This window comes from Epinephelus lanceolatus, chromosome 17, assembly GCF_041903045.1.
Source record: "Epinephelus lanceolatus isolate andai-2023 chromosome 17, ASM4190304v1, whole genome shotgun sequence".
NCBI classification, from domain to species: domain Eukaryota; kingdom Metazoa; phylum Chordata; class Actinopteri; order Perciformes; family Serranidae; genus Epinephelus; species Epinephelus lanceolatus.
Genome location: NC_135750.1, coordinates 17,036,370 through 17,052,740, shown reverse-complemented (window position 1 = coordinate 17,052,740; position 16,371 = coordinate 17,036,370). Strand labels below are relative to the sequence as shown.

General features: G+C 37.5%; 1 protein-coding gene across 5 annotated transcripts in view; it reads left to right on the top strand.

The window, feature by feature from the left end:
- Positions 1-7,965, top strand: part of ctbp2a (C-terminal binding protein 2a) — a 91,433-nt gene extending 83,468 nt beyond the window's left edge. For 3 of the 5 annotated variants that reach the window (XM_033613339.2, XM_033613337.2, XM_033613340.2), the window contains 5 exons: positions 435-649; positions 2,370-2,500; positions 2,689-2,816; positions 2,903-3,029; positions 6,212-7,965. In XM_033613339.2, the coding sequence (XP_033469230.1) occupies positions 435-649; positions 2,370-2,500; positions 2,689-2,816; positions 2,903-3,029; positions 6,212-6,395 (785 nt within the window). In that variant the 3' untranslated portion in view covers positions 6,396-7,965. Of the gene's footprint in view, positions 1-434; positions 650-2,369; positions 2,501-2,688; positions 2,817-2,902; positions 3,030-3,316; positions 3,395-6,211 lie in introns of all 5 variants that reach the window. The other 2 variants (XM_033613341.2, XM_033613338.2) reach the window with 2 other exon arrangements.
- The last annotated feature ends 8,406 nt before the right edge of the window (positions 7,966-16,371 follow it).

Genomic DNA, 16,371 nt, shown 5'->3' with positions numbered 1-16,371 from the left:
GCGCATTGCTAATGTTAGTATGCTAACAAGCTCACAGTGTCAGTGCTAACATGATTTTTATATTAGTATTAAACACAAAGTGCAGCTGTGGCTGGTTTAAAAAAATAAAGCTATTAGTGAGAGATTTTTTTTTTTTTGCGTATTAGATACATTAAAATTTAATTGGATGACAAATGTTTTGAACTAGCAAATGTTGGGCATTTGTGCTCATTCAACAATTAATCATTAGATTTGCTGTGATTAATTTTCTGTCAAATAACTAATAGATTAATCAATTCATATTTTCAGTGCCAGCACTCAAATACACACATGCATTTTTTTAGTTGCTGTTAAGGGATAGCTGCACTGTCCGAAGGCTGAGTATTAAAACCAAGCTACTAAAATCTGAATCCTCTCTTAGTGTGCGATTTCTTTTCCTTTCATGCCTCCATCAGGTCGCTCGGGCCAGGCAGTGGCGATGCGGGCCAAGGCGTTCGGCTTCAACGTGATCTTCTACGACCCCTACCTCCAAGATGGCTTGGAACGCTCGCTTGGCGTTCAGCGAGTCTACACGCTCCAGGACCTGCTCTACCAGAGCGACTGCGTCTCCCTGCACTGCAACCTGAACGAACACAACCACCACCTCATCAACGACTTCACCATCAAACAGGTAGGAGGCCCTTATTCATTGTATATCTTTCTCATATGAAGAGATGAATAAAGGAAATAAAGGAAACAGATTTTACTGTCTCACATTATACATGGTCTGAGAGGCAGAACGAGCCTGCAACTTACCAAACACTGATAAACCTCAATTGGCAGAAGCTCCCCCTCATTACCCAGCAAAGCGGGCTGCACATTCTCCTCACTAGGCTAATGATTCCTGGAGATTGGTAGCACAGCTTTAACCCAGCGGACTGGCAGCTGACTTGGCTGGCCACTAGCATTCCCTGGCTGCCAGCGCTCCTTTGTTGGCAACTTCCAATTATAAGCTGTTTAAACAACCTTTTAATGAGTGGTAAGATACTCGGAGCACGCACATACAAAGAAACACAGACGTTTGAGGAATCTGTGTGGATCCGGAATAAGAGGGATGAATGTTTGGGGGTGGGGCAGCTCTTTGTGTTTAATGTCTGTAATGTGCTGGGAAGATTCGCTGTAATCAGGCTGTTCTTCCTCACCGTTTCATAACTCTCAGGTCACTGTGACCCAAACAGGCCAAAGTGTCTGTGTGTAGGAGTCAGCCAGTGTGTTCTTGTGCTTGTTTTTCGAAAATGAGCCAAGCATACTGACTTTCATGTTGGAAAAAATATGAATTGTGACATTTTTCTCTCAGTAAAACATGTAATACATAATTAGGACCATAATTGTTTATTGCTTTTATTCCTTTCATTGTATTTATTTTACTTTTGTGTTTTTATGTTCTTTAATGTTTTGACCCTTATTTTTTAATTAAAATTTTATTTTATTTATTTATTTTTAATTTAATTTAATTCTATTTTATTTTATTGTTGTTGTTTGTTTTTTTTGTTCTAATCTTTCATTATTATTGGTCTGTCTTCTTGTTTTACTTTTTCAGTAATTTAAAATTATTATATTACAAACCAGTACACATTAGCATTTCTCAGCAGTTGAATGGTATAAATGTTTGCAATTTTTCCTGCTGTGTAATCCAACATACTGTACATTTAAAGTCCAGAACATGTTTATGCAGCACACCACAGCAATTCTGAGTTGCCATTACAGCAGTTAGTAACAACCGAAAAATGCTACTGACCAGCCAAGTCACTGTCAGGCTTGCAAGTGAACCAGCCTTGATGAATCAGCAGCTAAGCTAACCACAGCATGCACTTTAACCCCCAGATTTATTTAATTTTTTACACTTTGGGGATCAGTTTTAACATGATAAATAAGAAAACACTCTTAGTCTTCCCCTGATCATTGCTGCCACCTGGAGGACATACATCAAACTGCTGGCTGTATTAAAATAAATGGTTTAATAACTATTTGCAGCATGTACAGCTGCTGAAAGTGATAGCTGCTTTGAAACTGCATATGTTTTCACTAATTGTGTTCTTAGCTTTCACAAGAAAATCAAGTTAAATACAATGCATGTTCATCTGCATCGTGACATACATGCTAGTGTCTTATGTACCGTGAATAAAAGCTTCTGTGAAGATGAAGGGATTAGTGTCATTTAAATGTCTCCTGTCTTTGAGAGGCCTTTTGTTATCTTGTCGTTCTTCATCTGAAAAGCGTTTGTCTCCCACCACGTGTTGTCTTCCCACGCAGCATTGAGCCAACGACAGCCACCCTGGGTGTGCAGCCTCAGAGCCACACATGTTGATTGCTGGAATTATTTATGCTGCCGTTTTTGTGTGTGTGTGTAGATGCGTCAAGGTGCTTTCCTGGTCAACTCGGCACGGGGAGGTCTGGTGGATGAGAAAGCTTTGGCTCAGGCCCTGAAAGAAGGGAGGATACGGGGAGCCGCCTTGGACGTCCACGAGTCGGAGCCTTTCAGGTGCTTATGATCACACTTTCTTATTCAGACAGTTCATTATTAAACATATCGGACAGGAATCTCAAATATGTAATACACCCAAATAAGGGAAGGAAATCCCAATGATATCAAGAACAAAAGAAATTCTGCCTCTTGCATCTCTTAATCCCTTTGTTTCTCTTTTCTTTCTTTCATTTCCTGCCGAACAGTTTTTCCCAAGGTCCCCTGAAAGACGCCCCCAACTTGATCTGCACACCCCACACTGCCTGGTACAGCGAGCAGGCGTCACTGGAGATGAGAGAGGCTGCCGCCACAGAAATACGCAGAGCCATCACTGGTACGGAGACACCTTTGAACGCATTCCCACTCTCACAGATTTTTCGGTTTCTCAGCTCACCTCTGCTCAATCTCGCCCCGACACAGGCCGTATTCCTGACAGCCTCCGAAACTGCGTCAACAAAGAGTTCTTTGTTACCACGGCGCCCTGGGGAATGATGGAGCAGCAGCAGCAGCCTCAAGTTCACCCTGAGATCAATGGTGCCGCCTACAGGTAGGAGGGGGATTTATGTGAAGGAACTCAGCGAGCTACTCACATCACACAGAGATCACCTGTGTCACCTCAACACCTGCAGTAGCTGAGGCTCAACACACGGGGGAGGGGGAGTGTAGATGTTCATATGTATGTTTGACACAATTCTGACTTTCTTTTCCTGAATATTGGGCTTGGTCCTAGTTTTTGTGGCGTATTAATACGTAGAAGTTGGCCCAAATGAATTGATCCATCGTTTCTCAGTCTCTATATTGTCTCAACCAGAATGAACTGCTTCTCTCACACAGCCGAATGAACCAAACCATGGTACAGGCCATAGCAACGGGGGGAATGCAGGACAAATTATATACCTAATTCTCAACCAGGTAAATGAATGCTTACCACAGCTGGCCCACAGGCCAGAGCAGACGTATAACATCATTAATAAATACCAAAGCCCATTGAAATCTGTGGCCCCTGTTTCTGCTTCACACTCTGAACTCACATTTCCTGTAACTGTACCCACTCTATCCAGCATCTCATCAACTCCCCAAACCCCACCACCACCACCACCACCACCACCCTGAAACACAAACACAGCTCACAGGATCACTCTAATGTTGGACACTTTCTGTACATGTACAGCTACATATGGCACACTGGAAATCAAGAGTAGAACAAGAAGTGTAATCCAAATATTGCAATGACTGTTTTTTATTATGTAAATTGGCAGGTGAAGTAAGAAAAGCAGGAAGGTTTTAGTTGTAGAGCTTTTTCATATGGAGTTATGTCATCACAGGGAAAGAAGAAAGGGATTAAAAAATCTTAAACTTTTGCAAAACCCTCAGTAACACACCTGGGATATTATTAGTTGTTTTATTTGCAATGGAGTGCTGCAGGGATTAAGATTTTTTTTTCAGCCAACCCCGAAGTTCACCCATTGTTATTTTTCTACTTGATTTTACATAACTGCAGAAAATAAGCTCTGTGGCAAACAACAGTTTATGATACTTAGACGTTTTGTGCAGCAAGATAATCATCACAAGCGACCACCACTTTGATGATTTATGAAGTGTAAATGCGATCGCCAGAAGTAAAATGCTAACCATAGGTCATAAACAAGCTATCCAAACTCCCCTATTGGATAAAAATCAAACCTGTTGCAAGACATCTTGGAGTCTGGTTTGACAGTAATTTTTGAGCAGCACGTCACAAAGCTTCTGCAATATTTTTATCATCTTAGAAATATTTCAAAAATCCGATCCATTTTTTTTTACACACCTGGATCACTGCAACAGCCTATTTTCTTCCCTGAGTCAAAAATCTATTAATGGATTCCAGATTGTTCAGAATTCAGCTGCCAGGCTTTGAAACAGAACCGAGAGACGTGATCACATCACTCCAGTTTTCGCCTCTTTACACTGCCAGAATGTGTTAGAATACATTTTAAGATTTTACTGGTTACTTTTAAGGCTCTTCATGGTTTCTCTCCCAGCTATATCTCTGACCAGTGCCGTACACACCAGGACGTATTTTGAAGTCCTCGGGCAGAGGTCTTTTGTCTGTTCCAGAGATCTGGCTGAAAACTAAAGGGGACAGAGCGTTTGCTGTCAGGGCCCCGAGGCTCTGGAACAGTGTGCCTGAGGAAACCAGGTTGAACGAGTCAGTGATCTCTCTTAAGTCCCCTCTTAAAGCATACTTCAGAAATCAGAGAGCCTTTCCTGATTTTACTTGAGTTTTAAGTTCATTCACATTAGTTTTTATTAGTTCTTTTAAAAGTTATTTACATGTAAAGCACTTTGTTTTGAAAAGTGCTTCATAAATAAAGATACAGTATGATTGCATGTCTTTAACGTTGCCATCACAACCAGGCTGTAAAGCTGCGTTCACTGTGACAATGCACTGTAGTCTCATTAAGCCACTTGTTAGCGACCTTCTTTTATAGGAAACATAAAGGCTTCAAAATTCAGGAGTGGGGTATTAACTGTTGTAGAACAAAACGTGAAAGTCTCATGTGTTAACCACAGACCTTATTTCAGGCATCTAAACAAAAAACGTTGAAAAAACCCAGTGACTTTAAGACGAAGGACCCAGGAACGCTAAAATGCTAACTCATTTCCAGGTTTTAGGACTTACTCCTGCACCATTCTAAGAACCCCCCCACACACACACTTTTGCCCTTTCAGCTCCCTGTGATAAAGGAACAGTTCACCCAAGTTGTAAAAAAAAAGAAGAAATATTTTTTCTCATTTACTGAGGAAATTATTTCACTATTTTTGGTAAGACGTAGTGCTGATTAATAGTTTTCTGAAGACTATGAAACAAACAAAATTCCATTGACCTCCAGTATTGTTGGCAGCAGATATCTTAGTATCTTAAAGGTCCAGTGTGTATGCTTTAGAGGCATCTATCAGCAGGAATTGTGTATAATATTCATTTCTGTGTTTTCATTGCCTCAGAACGAGTCATTTATATCTACATACAGAGCAGGTCCTCATCCATGGAGTCTGCCATGTTGTTTTACAGTAGCCCAGAAGGGACAAATCAAACATTCACATTTTCCATCATAGTTCTCCGACACAGTTGGCACCCAAGAAAAGTTTCAGTTCTGCAACCTCACCACTAGATGCCACTAAATCCTACAAACTGGACCTTTAAAAACCTGAGCAGTAAAGCCAAAACTCTGTATGGCTAAATATAACTGGAGGGAAAGTAAGAAATAATGTTTTTCTTTTTGCAATTTGGGTGAACGACCCTTTAAAATCCTCCCCTACACCAGATAAGGATCCTGAACATTCTCATGTACTGCCTCCATGCTGCTGTGCTCCTTGCGCTATATCTAAATATTTAGTATCATAGAGGTGATGATGCTCACTAATGCTCAGATGTTTGGATTCTCTGAAATGTTTATTTGTATCCCCAAGAGTAGATTATTATCTATATATTCATTTTAATTGCACAGTTTTTCAGATTTCATGTGTTGATTTAGTTTCTTAATTAGCAGTTATTATAAAATCCCACTTCAGACGCTAATGATCAGGAGCAACAAATATTTGTGGTGGGGAAAAAAAGTGTGACAGATGAGCAGCAGCAGGCTTTCTCCAGGATTTGCCATTTTGTAAATAAAAAAAAAAGAAGGTTACTTTAAGTTAAACAGTTTTGCTCTGTATCACGCCTGTTGATCATTTCCTGTTCTCCTCCAGATTCCCTCCTGGTGTGGTGGGCGTCGCCCCCGGTGGGATACCCGGACCTATGGAAGGGTTGGTGCCTGGGGGAGTGCCCATCGCCCACACCCTGCCCCCTGGTACCCATCCGTCACAGGCCACCTCCCCCAACCAACCCTCCAAACATGGCGACCCCATGAGAGAGCACATGACTGAGCCGTAGGACTGCTGCTGTGACCGAGCAGGGGGCTAAAACCGATGTAAACAAACAAAAAAAAAACAGAAACCCTACCAACTCAACCATCCAACTGTACGCTTGACTTCAGCCATCTGAACCTACCAGCAGACTGCCTGCCGGGCAACGTTTCACACGTTTTCTTTTTGTATGAAACCACTAAGCCCTGAGTGAGGACAGTGGATGAGCTGCCACACTGAGATGGGACTGACCGTCAAACTCATGCGACGATGATCTGAAACCTTTTCCTCCCCCCGTATCTGTTTTTGTTCTTCATTGATTTACGTGATATTTTAGTTTTTATCTTTATTTTTGAGTATATTTCAGGGGGGATTCCTCCTGACTTCTGGGACACGTTGACATTTCCACGTGCAGGATGGAACTCCGACCCGTCCTCTCTGCTTTAACGTAAGAGCTTGAAGGGACAGTGACTTCATAAATGATCCGTCAAGCCTCATTTCCCCCTCTTCCTTGTCAGCTCCACCCATTTCAGCGCAAACATGTCTCGTGTTATTTTGTTTTGTTTTTTACTTTCCCTCTGTTTAGCTTATATTCTGTGTTTCTGTTGCAAGTGAATATCTGTTTTCTGTTCTTCAGTGTGTGAAAATGAATGGATTCACAGTTTTGTTAGCAGTCAAGAAAAGTCAGCTGATGACAACAGCAGTATCTGCCGTCTCCATCAGAAATCTGGACTCCATCTTTACTCTTTTCTTATCGTCGTGGCTGGTGGCCCATGAATGTAGAGACAAGATGCGGGGCAGTAGTTCCATGAAGAATGTTTCGGCTTATGAGGCAAAATTACCCTTTCTAACCAAAAAAAAAATATTAAAAAAGGAGGATAAAACAGACTGCCATTCGTGGTTAGATATTGTATGTTGAGTGTGTCACATCAATTAAATATTGCTGTTGTAACTTTTCCAACTTTGCTGAACTGAGGTACCTACAATATTTGGTTATTGTCATGAACAGCATCCCAAATATGACTTGTTTGCATCCAAAGGACCTACAGTATGTTGCAGCACCAGCTAGCGAAGTAGGAAAATACAGAAACAGTAAATCTCTTACTGACTCAGGAAAAAAAAAGATCAACATTCAAATATGTCCAAATCTGACCAGAGAAGAAAAAAAAGACTGGATTATTGCTTTTCACGTCTCCACCTCTTTCTCCATTGTGGTATTTTTTTTTTTATATATATATATCAAATGTAAGTTTTTTGATGTTCAAGGTTTTCAGTCCTGTTAGATTTGTATTGCCTTGTTAAATGTTCTTATAATCATAGTCTTATGTGAACGACCCCGCCCTCTCCTCCTTATAGTTTCTTCTTCTTTGTTTTTCTGCTCTAATGAAAGCCAGCTGTGGCTCTCGGAGGCATCGTGCCCTCTGTGGACAGCAGCAGCCACATCCATCCCTTTTAGCCCCATGATGTTAGCAAGAGACGGCTGCTAGCAGACTGTTTGGTTTTTAGTGTGAGTATTTGTATTTGTTTCTTGTACAAGGTGAACATATAGCATACAGTGCAGCTGGAAACAATAAATAAAACTTACTGTTCTGATTGATGATCATGGCTCTGTGCAATGTGTTTTTCTTTTCTTTCTGGATACTTTTTTTCACAGATGTTTCTAAGATGCTTAAAAATCCTCCAAAATTCACTGACACTGTCAGTGTTAGTAATCTTAAAATTATATATTCATTGTTTAACATACATTAAAAATTCAATGTAGATTTTGCTATTGAATTATTTTTCTTACTTCCATTTGGTAAATATACTGCTATATGCTATGCTATACTACAAAAGACACGGCGGTTGGAACCAAAGATCTCAAATTTGGACTCATCAGACCAAAGCACAGATTTCCACTGGTCTAATGTCCATTCCTTGTGTTTCTTGGCCCAAACAAATCTCTTCTGCTTGTTGCCTCTCCTTAGCAGTGGTTTCCTAGCAGCTATTTGACCATGAAGGCCTGATTCGCACAGTCTCCTCTTAACAGTTGTTCTAGAGATGGGTCTGCTGCTAGAACTCTGTGTGGCATTCATCTGGTCTCTGATCTGAGCTGCTGTTAACTTGCCATTTCTGAGGCTGGTGACTCGGATGAACTTATCCTCAGAAGCAGAGGTGACTCTTGGTCTTCCTTTCCTGGGTCGGTCCTCATGTGTGCCAGTTTCGTTGTAGCGCTTGATGGTTTTTGCAACTCCACTTGGGGACACATTTAAAGTTTTTGCAATTTTCCGGACTGACTGACCTTCATTTCTTAAAGTAATGATGGCCACTCGTTTTTCTTTAGTTAGCTGATTGGTTCTTGCCATAATATGAATTTTAACAGTTGTCCAATAGGGCTGTCGGCTGTGTATTAACCTGACTTCTGCACAACACAACTGATGGTCCCAACCCCATTGATAAAGCAAGAAATTCCACTAATTAACCCTGATAAGGCACACCTGTGAAGTGGAAACCATTTCAGGTGACTACCTCTTGAAGCTCATGGAGAGAATGCCAAGAGTGTGCAAAGCAGTAATCAGAGCAAAGGGTGGCTATTTTGAAGAAACTAGAATATAAAACATGTTTTCAGTTATTTCACCTTTTTTTGTTAAGTACATAACTCCACATGTGTTCATTCATAGTTCTGATGCCTTCAGTGAGAATCTACAATGTAAATAGTCATGAAAATAAAGAAAACGCATTGAATGAGAAGGTGTGTCCAAACTTTTGGCCTGTACTGTATATATATGTATATATGTATATATATATATATATGTATATGTGTGTGTGTATGTATAAATATGTATATATATATATCCATCACACTCTGGGGTTGAGGTGAATAAAATAACTGTTGTGACCTAAATAACATGCTGTTGCTATCTGCAGAAAGTATTAAAGCATGAAATCCCGCATTTTTAATGTACAAAAGCATCCTGTATCATAACTACATGTGTGCTGTTTGTAACAAACCAAACCACGTGAAAATCAGTTGAAAATTCAGTGAGTTATTCTATTTTACTTGTGCATACAGCTCCTTCCTCAATAGAAGTGAATGCACTGTGGAGGCGAAGCGAGACCCATCCAAGATGGCGGCCGGCGAGGACGCGCTCAGGCACTCGATGCGGCGTCTATGTATATATGTCTATGGTTTTTTCGACATGCTATACTATGACGTTTTTTGACAGTTTTTTCACCATGCTATAGTATGACATTTTTGACAATTTTTTCGACATGCTATACCATGAGGTTTTTTCAACATGCTATACAATGACTTTTTTAGCAGTTTTTCGACATACTATACTATGACATTTTTGACAGTTTTTCCTGACATGCTATCCTATGAAATTTTTCGACATGCTATACTATGACGTTTTTACCAGTAATTTTGACATACTATACTATGACATTTTTGACAGTTTTTTGACATGCTATACTATGACGTTTTTAGCAGTGATTTTGACATACTATACTATGACATTTTTGACAGTTTTTTCGACATGCTATATTATGACGTTTTTAGCAGTAATTTCGACATGCTATACTATGACATATTTGACAGTTTTTTCGACATGCTATACTATGACGTTTTTTGACAGTTTTTTCACCATGCTATAGTATGACATTTTTGACAGTTTTTTCGACATGCTATACCATGAGGTTTTTTCAACATGCTATACAATGACTTTTTTAGCAGTTTTTCGACATGCTATACTATGACATTTTTGAGTTTTTCCTGACATGCTATCCTATGAAATTTTTCGACATGCTATACTATGACATTTTTGACAGTTTTTTCGACATGCTATGCCATGACATTTTTTCCATTTTTCGACATGCTATGACATTTTTGACAGTTTTTTCGCCATGCTAAACCATGAGGTTTTTAGCAGTAATTTCGACATACTATACTATGACAGTTTTCTTGATATGCTATACTATGATGTTTGTCGACATGCTATACTATGACGTTTTTAGCAGTTTTCTCGACATACTATACGATGATGTTTTTGTACATGCTATCCTATGACTTTTTTAGCAGTTTTTTCGACATGCTATACTATGACGTTATTTTGACATGCTATATGACGTTTTTTGACATGCTATACTATGACATTTTTGAACAGTTTTTTCACCATGCTATAGTATGACATTTTTGACCGTTTGTTCGACATGCTATAATATGAGGCTGTTTCAACATGCAATACTATGACGTTTTTAGCAGTTTTTTCGACATACTATACTATGACATTTTTGACAGTTTTTTCGACATGCTATCCTATGACTTTTTTTTAGCATTTTTTTGACATGCTATAATATGACGTTTTTAGCAGTAATTTCAACATACTATAGTATGACATTTCTGACAGTTTTTTCGACATCCTATACTATGATAGTTTTGACAGTTTTTTCACCATAATATACTATGACATTTTGGACTCTGAGGCCGCAACCAGAAACGAGAGCAGAGAGGGGATCAGTGCCAAATAGCGCTTAGTTTATTTATTGAAGTAAAACAAAAGAAGGTAGAAGGTCCATTTCAGCGACCAGCAGGGCAGGAGCACTCCCATGCCCCACAGATGGAACGTGTGTGTAGGTACAGCGGCGGACACAAGGTATCTGAGGAAGGAGGGATATATGGTTCGAGCACATCACCAGGCCCAGGTGCAGCTCATCACCTGATGACGACGACCCGCCTCAGACCAGAACCTGCCAGAAGAAAACAGCACACAGTACACCAGCACCACACAGAGAGTGGAAGGGTCTTCACACCATACTATGACCTTTTTAGCAGTTTTTTCGACATACTATACTATGACATTTTTTACAGTTTTTGTCGACATGCTATACCGTGACGTTTTTGACATTTTTTTTCACATGCTATAGGCTACTATGACGTTTTGGACAATTTTTGTCGACATGCTATACTGTGACATTTTTCGACACGCTATACTATGACATTTTTGACAGCTTGCTATACTATGACTTTTTAGCATTTTTGTCGACATGCTATACTATGACTTTTTTAGCATTTTTTTTGAGATGTTATACTATGACATTTTTGACAGTTTTTTCGACATGCTAAACCGTGAGGTTTTTTCAACATGCTATACTATGACATTTTTGACCGTTTTTTCGACATGCTATACTATGACAGTTTTCGACATGCTATACCATGACATTTTTGAGTTTTTTTCAACATGCCATACTATGACATTTTTCGACATGCTATATTATGACATTTTTGACAGTTTTTTCAACATGCTATACTATGACATTTTTGACAGTTTTTTTGACATGCTATAGGGGAGACTGGGGTAAGTTGAGCCAAAGGGTAAGTTGAACCACCCCTTGTTGCTAGGAAACCGTAAATAAAATTGAGCATGTGACCAAATATTTAGGAGGAAGGCATCATTTTATTCTGTGAAGGTAAGAACCACATGAGTTAAGTGGTTAGAGATTTATGTCCAAAAAAGCATTTTTCACTCATGAAAGTGAATTTAGTCTGTCATAAGTTTCATGGGGATTGTGTTTAGACCAAAATAAATCATTTTTAATTTGTTTTATACATCAATTGTGGTATCTATTAACTACAAAATGAGGTAGTACAGCTAGCATGAAAGTGCACCATTTTAGCTGTGGGGGCTAATAAAGTCAGTATGGTAGCTATGGGGTAAGTTGAGCAATTTGAACAGGGGTAAGTTGAGCCCTAAGTTTCTGAGAGAGGCAAAGCTGGATATGGTAAACCAAGCCTTACTTTCAAGGAGAAAGATGAGGGATTCTTCCCAAGAAGCGATGTAATTGCAAAACTCCCCAAACCTCAGAGTCCCAGCAGTTTGTATTCCCCTGCAACCTGGACAGGTGGGATACTGAGTAAAGGGGCAGGTGGGATATGGATGGAAGGAGGGAGGGGAACGAGAGTAAGATGGAGGGAGGACTTTAGAGAGGATGAAGGAGGACATATAGAGGAAGGATGATGAGAGAATTAGAGTTTTGGTTCAGAATGCTCAAATGTGTTAATAAACAAGTTCAAATTATTATAATACCTTAATTTCCACAATTGGCCCTCCTGTCAGCAAGGACACCAAACTAGAATTCACGTCTACGGATTTAGTTCAGTGTTTTCTTTCCAAAAACACAGCTGTTAAGGTTCTCTTGCTAAGTGCACTTTAAGGCATTCTCAGGCCTATGCTAAAATGTTTTGAAGTTGTTATATGCAATAATAATTTAAAAAAAGATTTGCACCTGTTGAATTGTGTATTATAAATAAAAATACACATGGATTTGAAGAAGCGTCTTATTTAATTCAGTACAGACATGTATAACTGGAATATTTTAACCCAGGGAGGGAGAGAGAAAGGGGGAGGAGAGAAGGTGAGGTGGGGGGAAGGGGGGTAGGAGGGAGGGCGGGGGGAGGGAAGGAGGGAGATGGCTCAACTTACCCCACTCCTATGCTCAACTTACCCCAGACACGGGGTAAGTTGTGCCACGAGACCACTTTTTTTGGACATGCTATATTATCAAAACAGTTATGTTTACACTCATTCTGATTGTTTGTAGGGATGCACAACATCCTGAAATATATGCACATATATCAGTTAGCAACAAAACTATAATAGCCTTGATGTAGTGATCCTGAATATGAAAAGTGGCTCATCTTACCCCGGTCTCCCCTACTATGACAGTTTTCGACAGCTTGCTATACTATGACTTTTTAGCATTTTTGTCAACATGCTATACTATGACTTTTTTAGCATTTTTTTTGAGATGTTATACTATGACATTTTTGACAGTGTTTTTGACATGCTAAACCGTGAGGTTTTTTCAACATGCTATACTATGACGTTTTTAGCAGTTTTTTCAACATACTATACTATGACACTTTTCGACATGCTATACTATGACATTTTTGACAGTTTTTTCGACATGCTATACCATGACAGTTTTCGACATGCTATACTATGACATTTTTGACAGTTTTTTTCAACATGCCATACTATGACATTTTTCGACATGCTATATTATGACATTTTTGACAGTTTTTTCGACATGCTATACTATGACATTTTTGGCAGTTTTTTTCAACATGCTATACTATATTTTTCGACATGCTATACTATGACATTTTTGACAGTTTTTTTCAACATGCTATACTATGACATTTTTCAACATGCTATACTATGACTTTTTTAGCAGTAATTTCAACATACTATACTATGACATTTTTGACAGTTTTTTCGACATGCTATACTATGACGTTTTTAGCAGTAATTTCAACATACTATGCTATGACATTTTTTGACATGCTATACTATGACGTTTTTAGCAATAATTTTGACATACTATACTATGACATTTTTGACAGTTTTTTCGACATGCTATACTATGACGTTTTTTCAGTATGCTATACTATGATGTTTTTTCGACATGCTATACTATGACATTTTTGACAGTTTTTTTCAGCATGCTATACTATGACATTTTTGACAGTTTTTTCGACATGCTATACTATGACTTTTTAGCATTTTTTTCTACATGCTATACTATGAAATTTTAGTATTTTTTCGACATGATATAGTATGACATTTTTTGCCATTTTTTTGACATACTATACTATGACATTTTTGACAGTTTTTTCAACATGCTATACTATGACTTTTTAGCATTTTTTTCGACATACTATCCTATGACATTTTTTACAGTTTTTTCGACATGCTATGCTATGACGTTTTTAGCAGTTTTTTGACATACTATACTATGACTTTCTTTACAGTTTTTTCAACATGCTATACTATGACATTTTTGACAGTTTTTTCGACATGCTATACTATGACTTTTTAGCAGTTTTTTCGACATACTATCCTATGACATTTTTTACAGTTTTTTTCGACATGCTATACTATGACGTTTTTAGCAGTTTTTTGACATACTATACTATGACATTTTTTACAGTTTTTTCAACATGCTATACTATGACATTTTTGACAGTTTTTTCGACATGCTATACTATGACTTTTTAGCAGTTTTTTCGACATACTATCCTATGACATTTTTTACAGTTTTTTTCAACATGCTATACTATGACATTTTTCGACGTGCTATACTATGACATTTTTGATAGTTTTTTCGACATGCTATACTATGACTTTTTAGCATTTTTTTCGACATGCTATACTATGACATTTCTGACAGTTTTTGTTGACATCCTATACTGTGATATTTTTTGACACGCTATACTATGACATTTTTGACAGTTTGATATACTATGACTTTTTAGCATTTTTTTCGACATGCTATACTATGACATTTCTGATAGTTTTTGTTGACATCCTATACTGTGACATTTTTTGACACGCTATACTATGACATTTTTGACAGTTTGATATACTATGACTTTTTAGCATTTTTTTCGACATGCTATACTATGACATTTTTGGCAGTTTTTTTGACATACTATAATATGAAATTTTTGAGTTTTTTTCAGCATGCTATACTATGAAATTTGTCAACATGCTATACTATGAAATTTTAGTATTTTTTTGACATGATATAGTATGGCATTTTTTTAGTTTTTTTTTTTACATACTATACTATGACATTGTTGACAGTTTTTTCGACATGCTATACTACAACCTTTTTACAATATGCTATACTATGATGTTTAAAGCATTTTTTTCGACATGCTGTAATACATTTTGGACAGTTTTTTCAGCATGCTATAGTATGATGTTTTTCAACACGCTATACTATGGCATTTTTAGCAGTTTTTTTGACATGCTATGCAATGATGTTTTTTGTCATGTTTTAGTATGACGTCTTTTGCAGTTTTTTCAACATGCTACACTATGACGTTTTTCTCAGTTTTTTCAACATGCTATATTATGATTTTTTTTGCCTTTTTTTTACATATTATACTATGACATTGTTGATATTTTGGACAGTTTTTTCAGCATGCTATACTATGATGTTTTTGAACATGCTATACTATGTTGTTTTTAGCAGGGTTTTTTTGACATGCTATGCAATGACGTTTTTGTCATGCCATACTATGACTAAACGTCATACTACACTATGACGTTTTTCACAGTTTTTTCAACATGCTATATTATGACGTTTTCAGCAGTTTTTTCAACATGCTATACTATGACTTTTTTTTATGTTTTTTTTGACATGCTATACCATGACGTTTTTTGGCATGCTATACAATGACGTTTTAACCATTTTTTTCAACATGCTATAATATGACATTTTTCGACATTTTATACTATGACGTTTTTGACGTTTTTTTCGGCATGCTATACTATGACGTTTTTTGACATGCTATACTATGACATTTTTTGACATGCTATACTATGACATTTTCAACAGTTTTTTTGACATGTTATACTATGACGTTTTTTGACATGGTATACTATGACTTTTTGAACAGTTTTTTCACCATGCTATAGTATGACATTTTTGACAGTTTGTTCGACATGCTATACTATGACATTTTTGACAGTTTTTTTGGCATGCTATACTATGACTTTTTAATGATATTTTCAACGCCATACTATACTGTGGCTTTTCAGTGACATTTTATATGACATACTATACAATGACTTTTTAATGACATCTTTAATGCCATACTATACTATGAAATTTTAATGACATCTTTAATGCCATACTATACTATGATATATTTATGACATTTTTAATGGTATACTATACTATGACTTTTTTTGGTAACATTTTTAATGACATACTGGACTATGACTTTTTGTGGCATTTTTAATGCCATAGTATCCTCTGACTTTTTTCCGGTATTTTTTTAATAACATACTATACTATGACTTTTTCATGACATTTTCATTATTATCGCTTTGACACACTCTTATGATGTATAGAACATTTTTTAAAGTATTGTTTTCCAAATAATATTACAACTTATTTAAAGACATTTTTATGACATATGACACTTTGACTTTATGACATTTGTATATGCT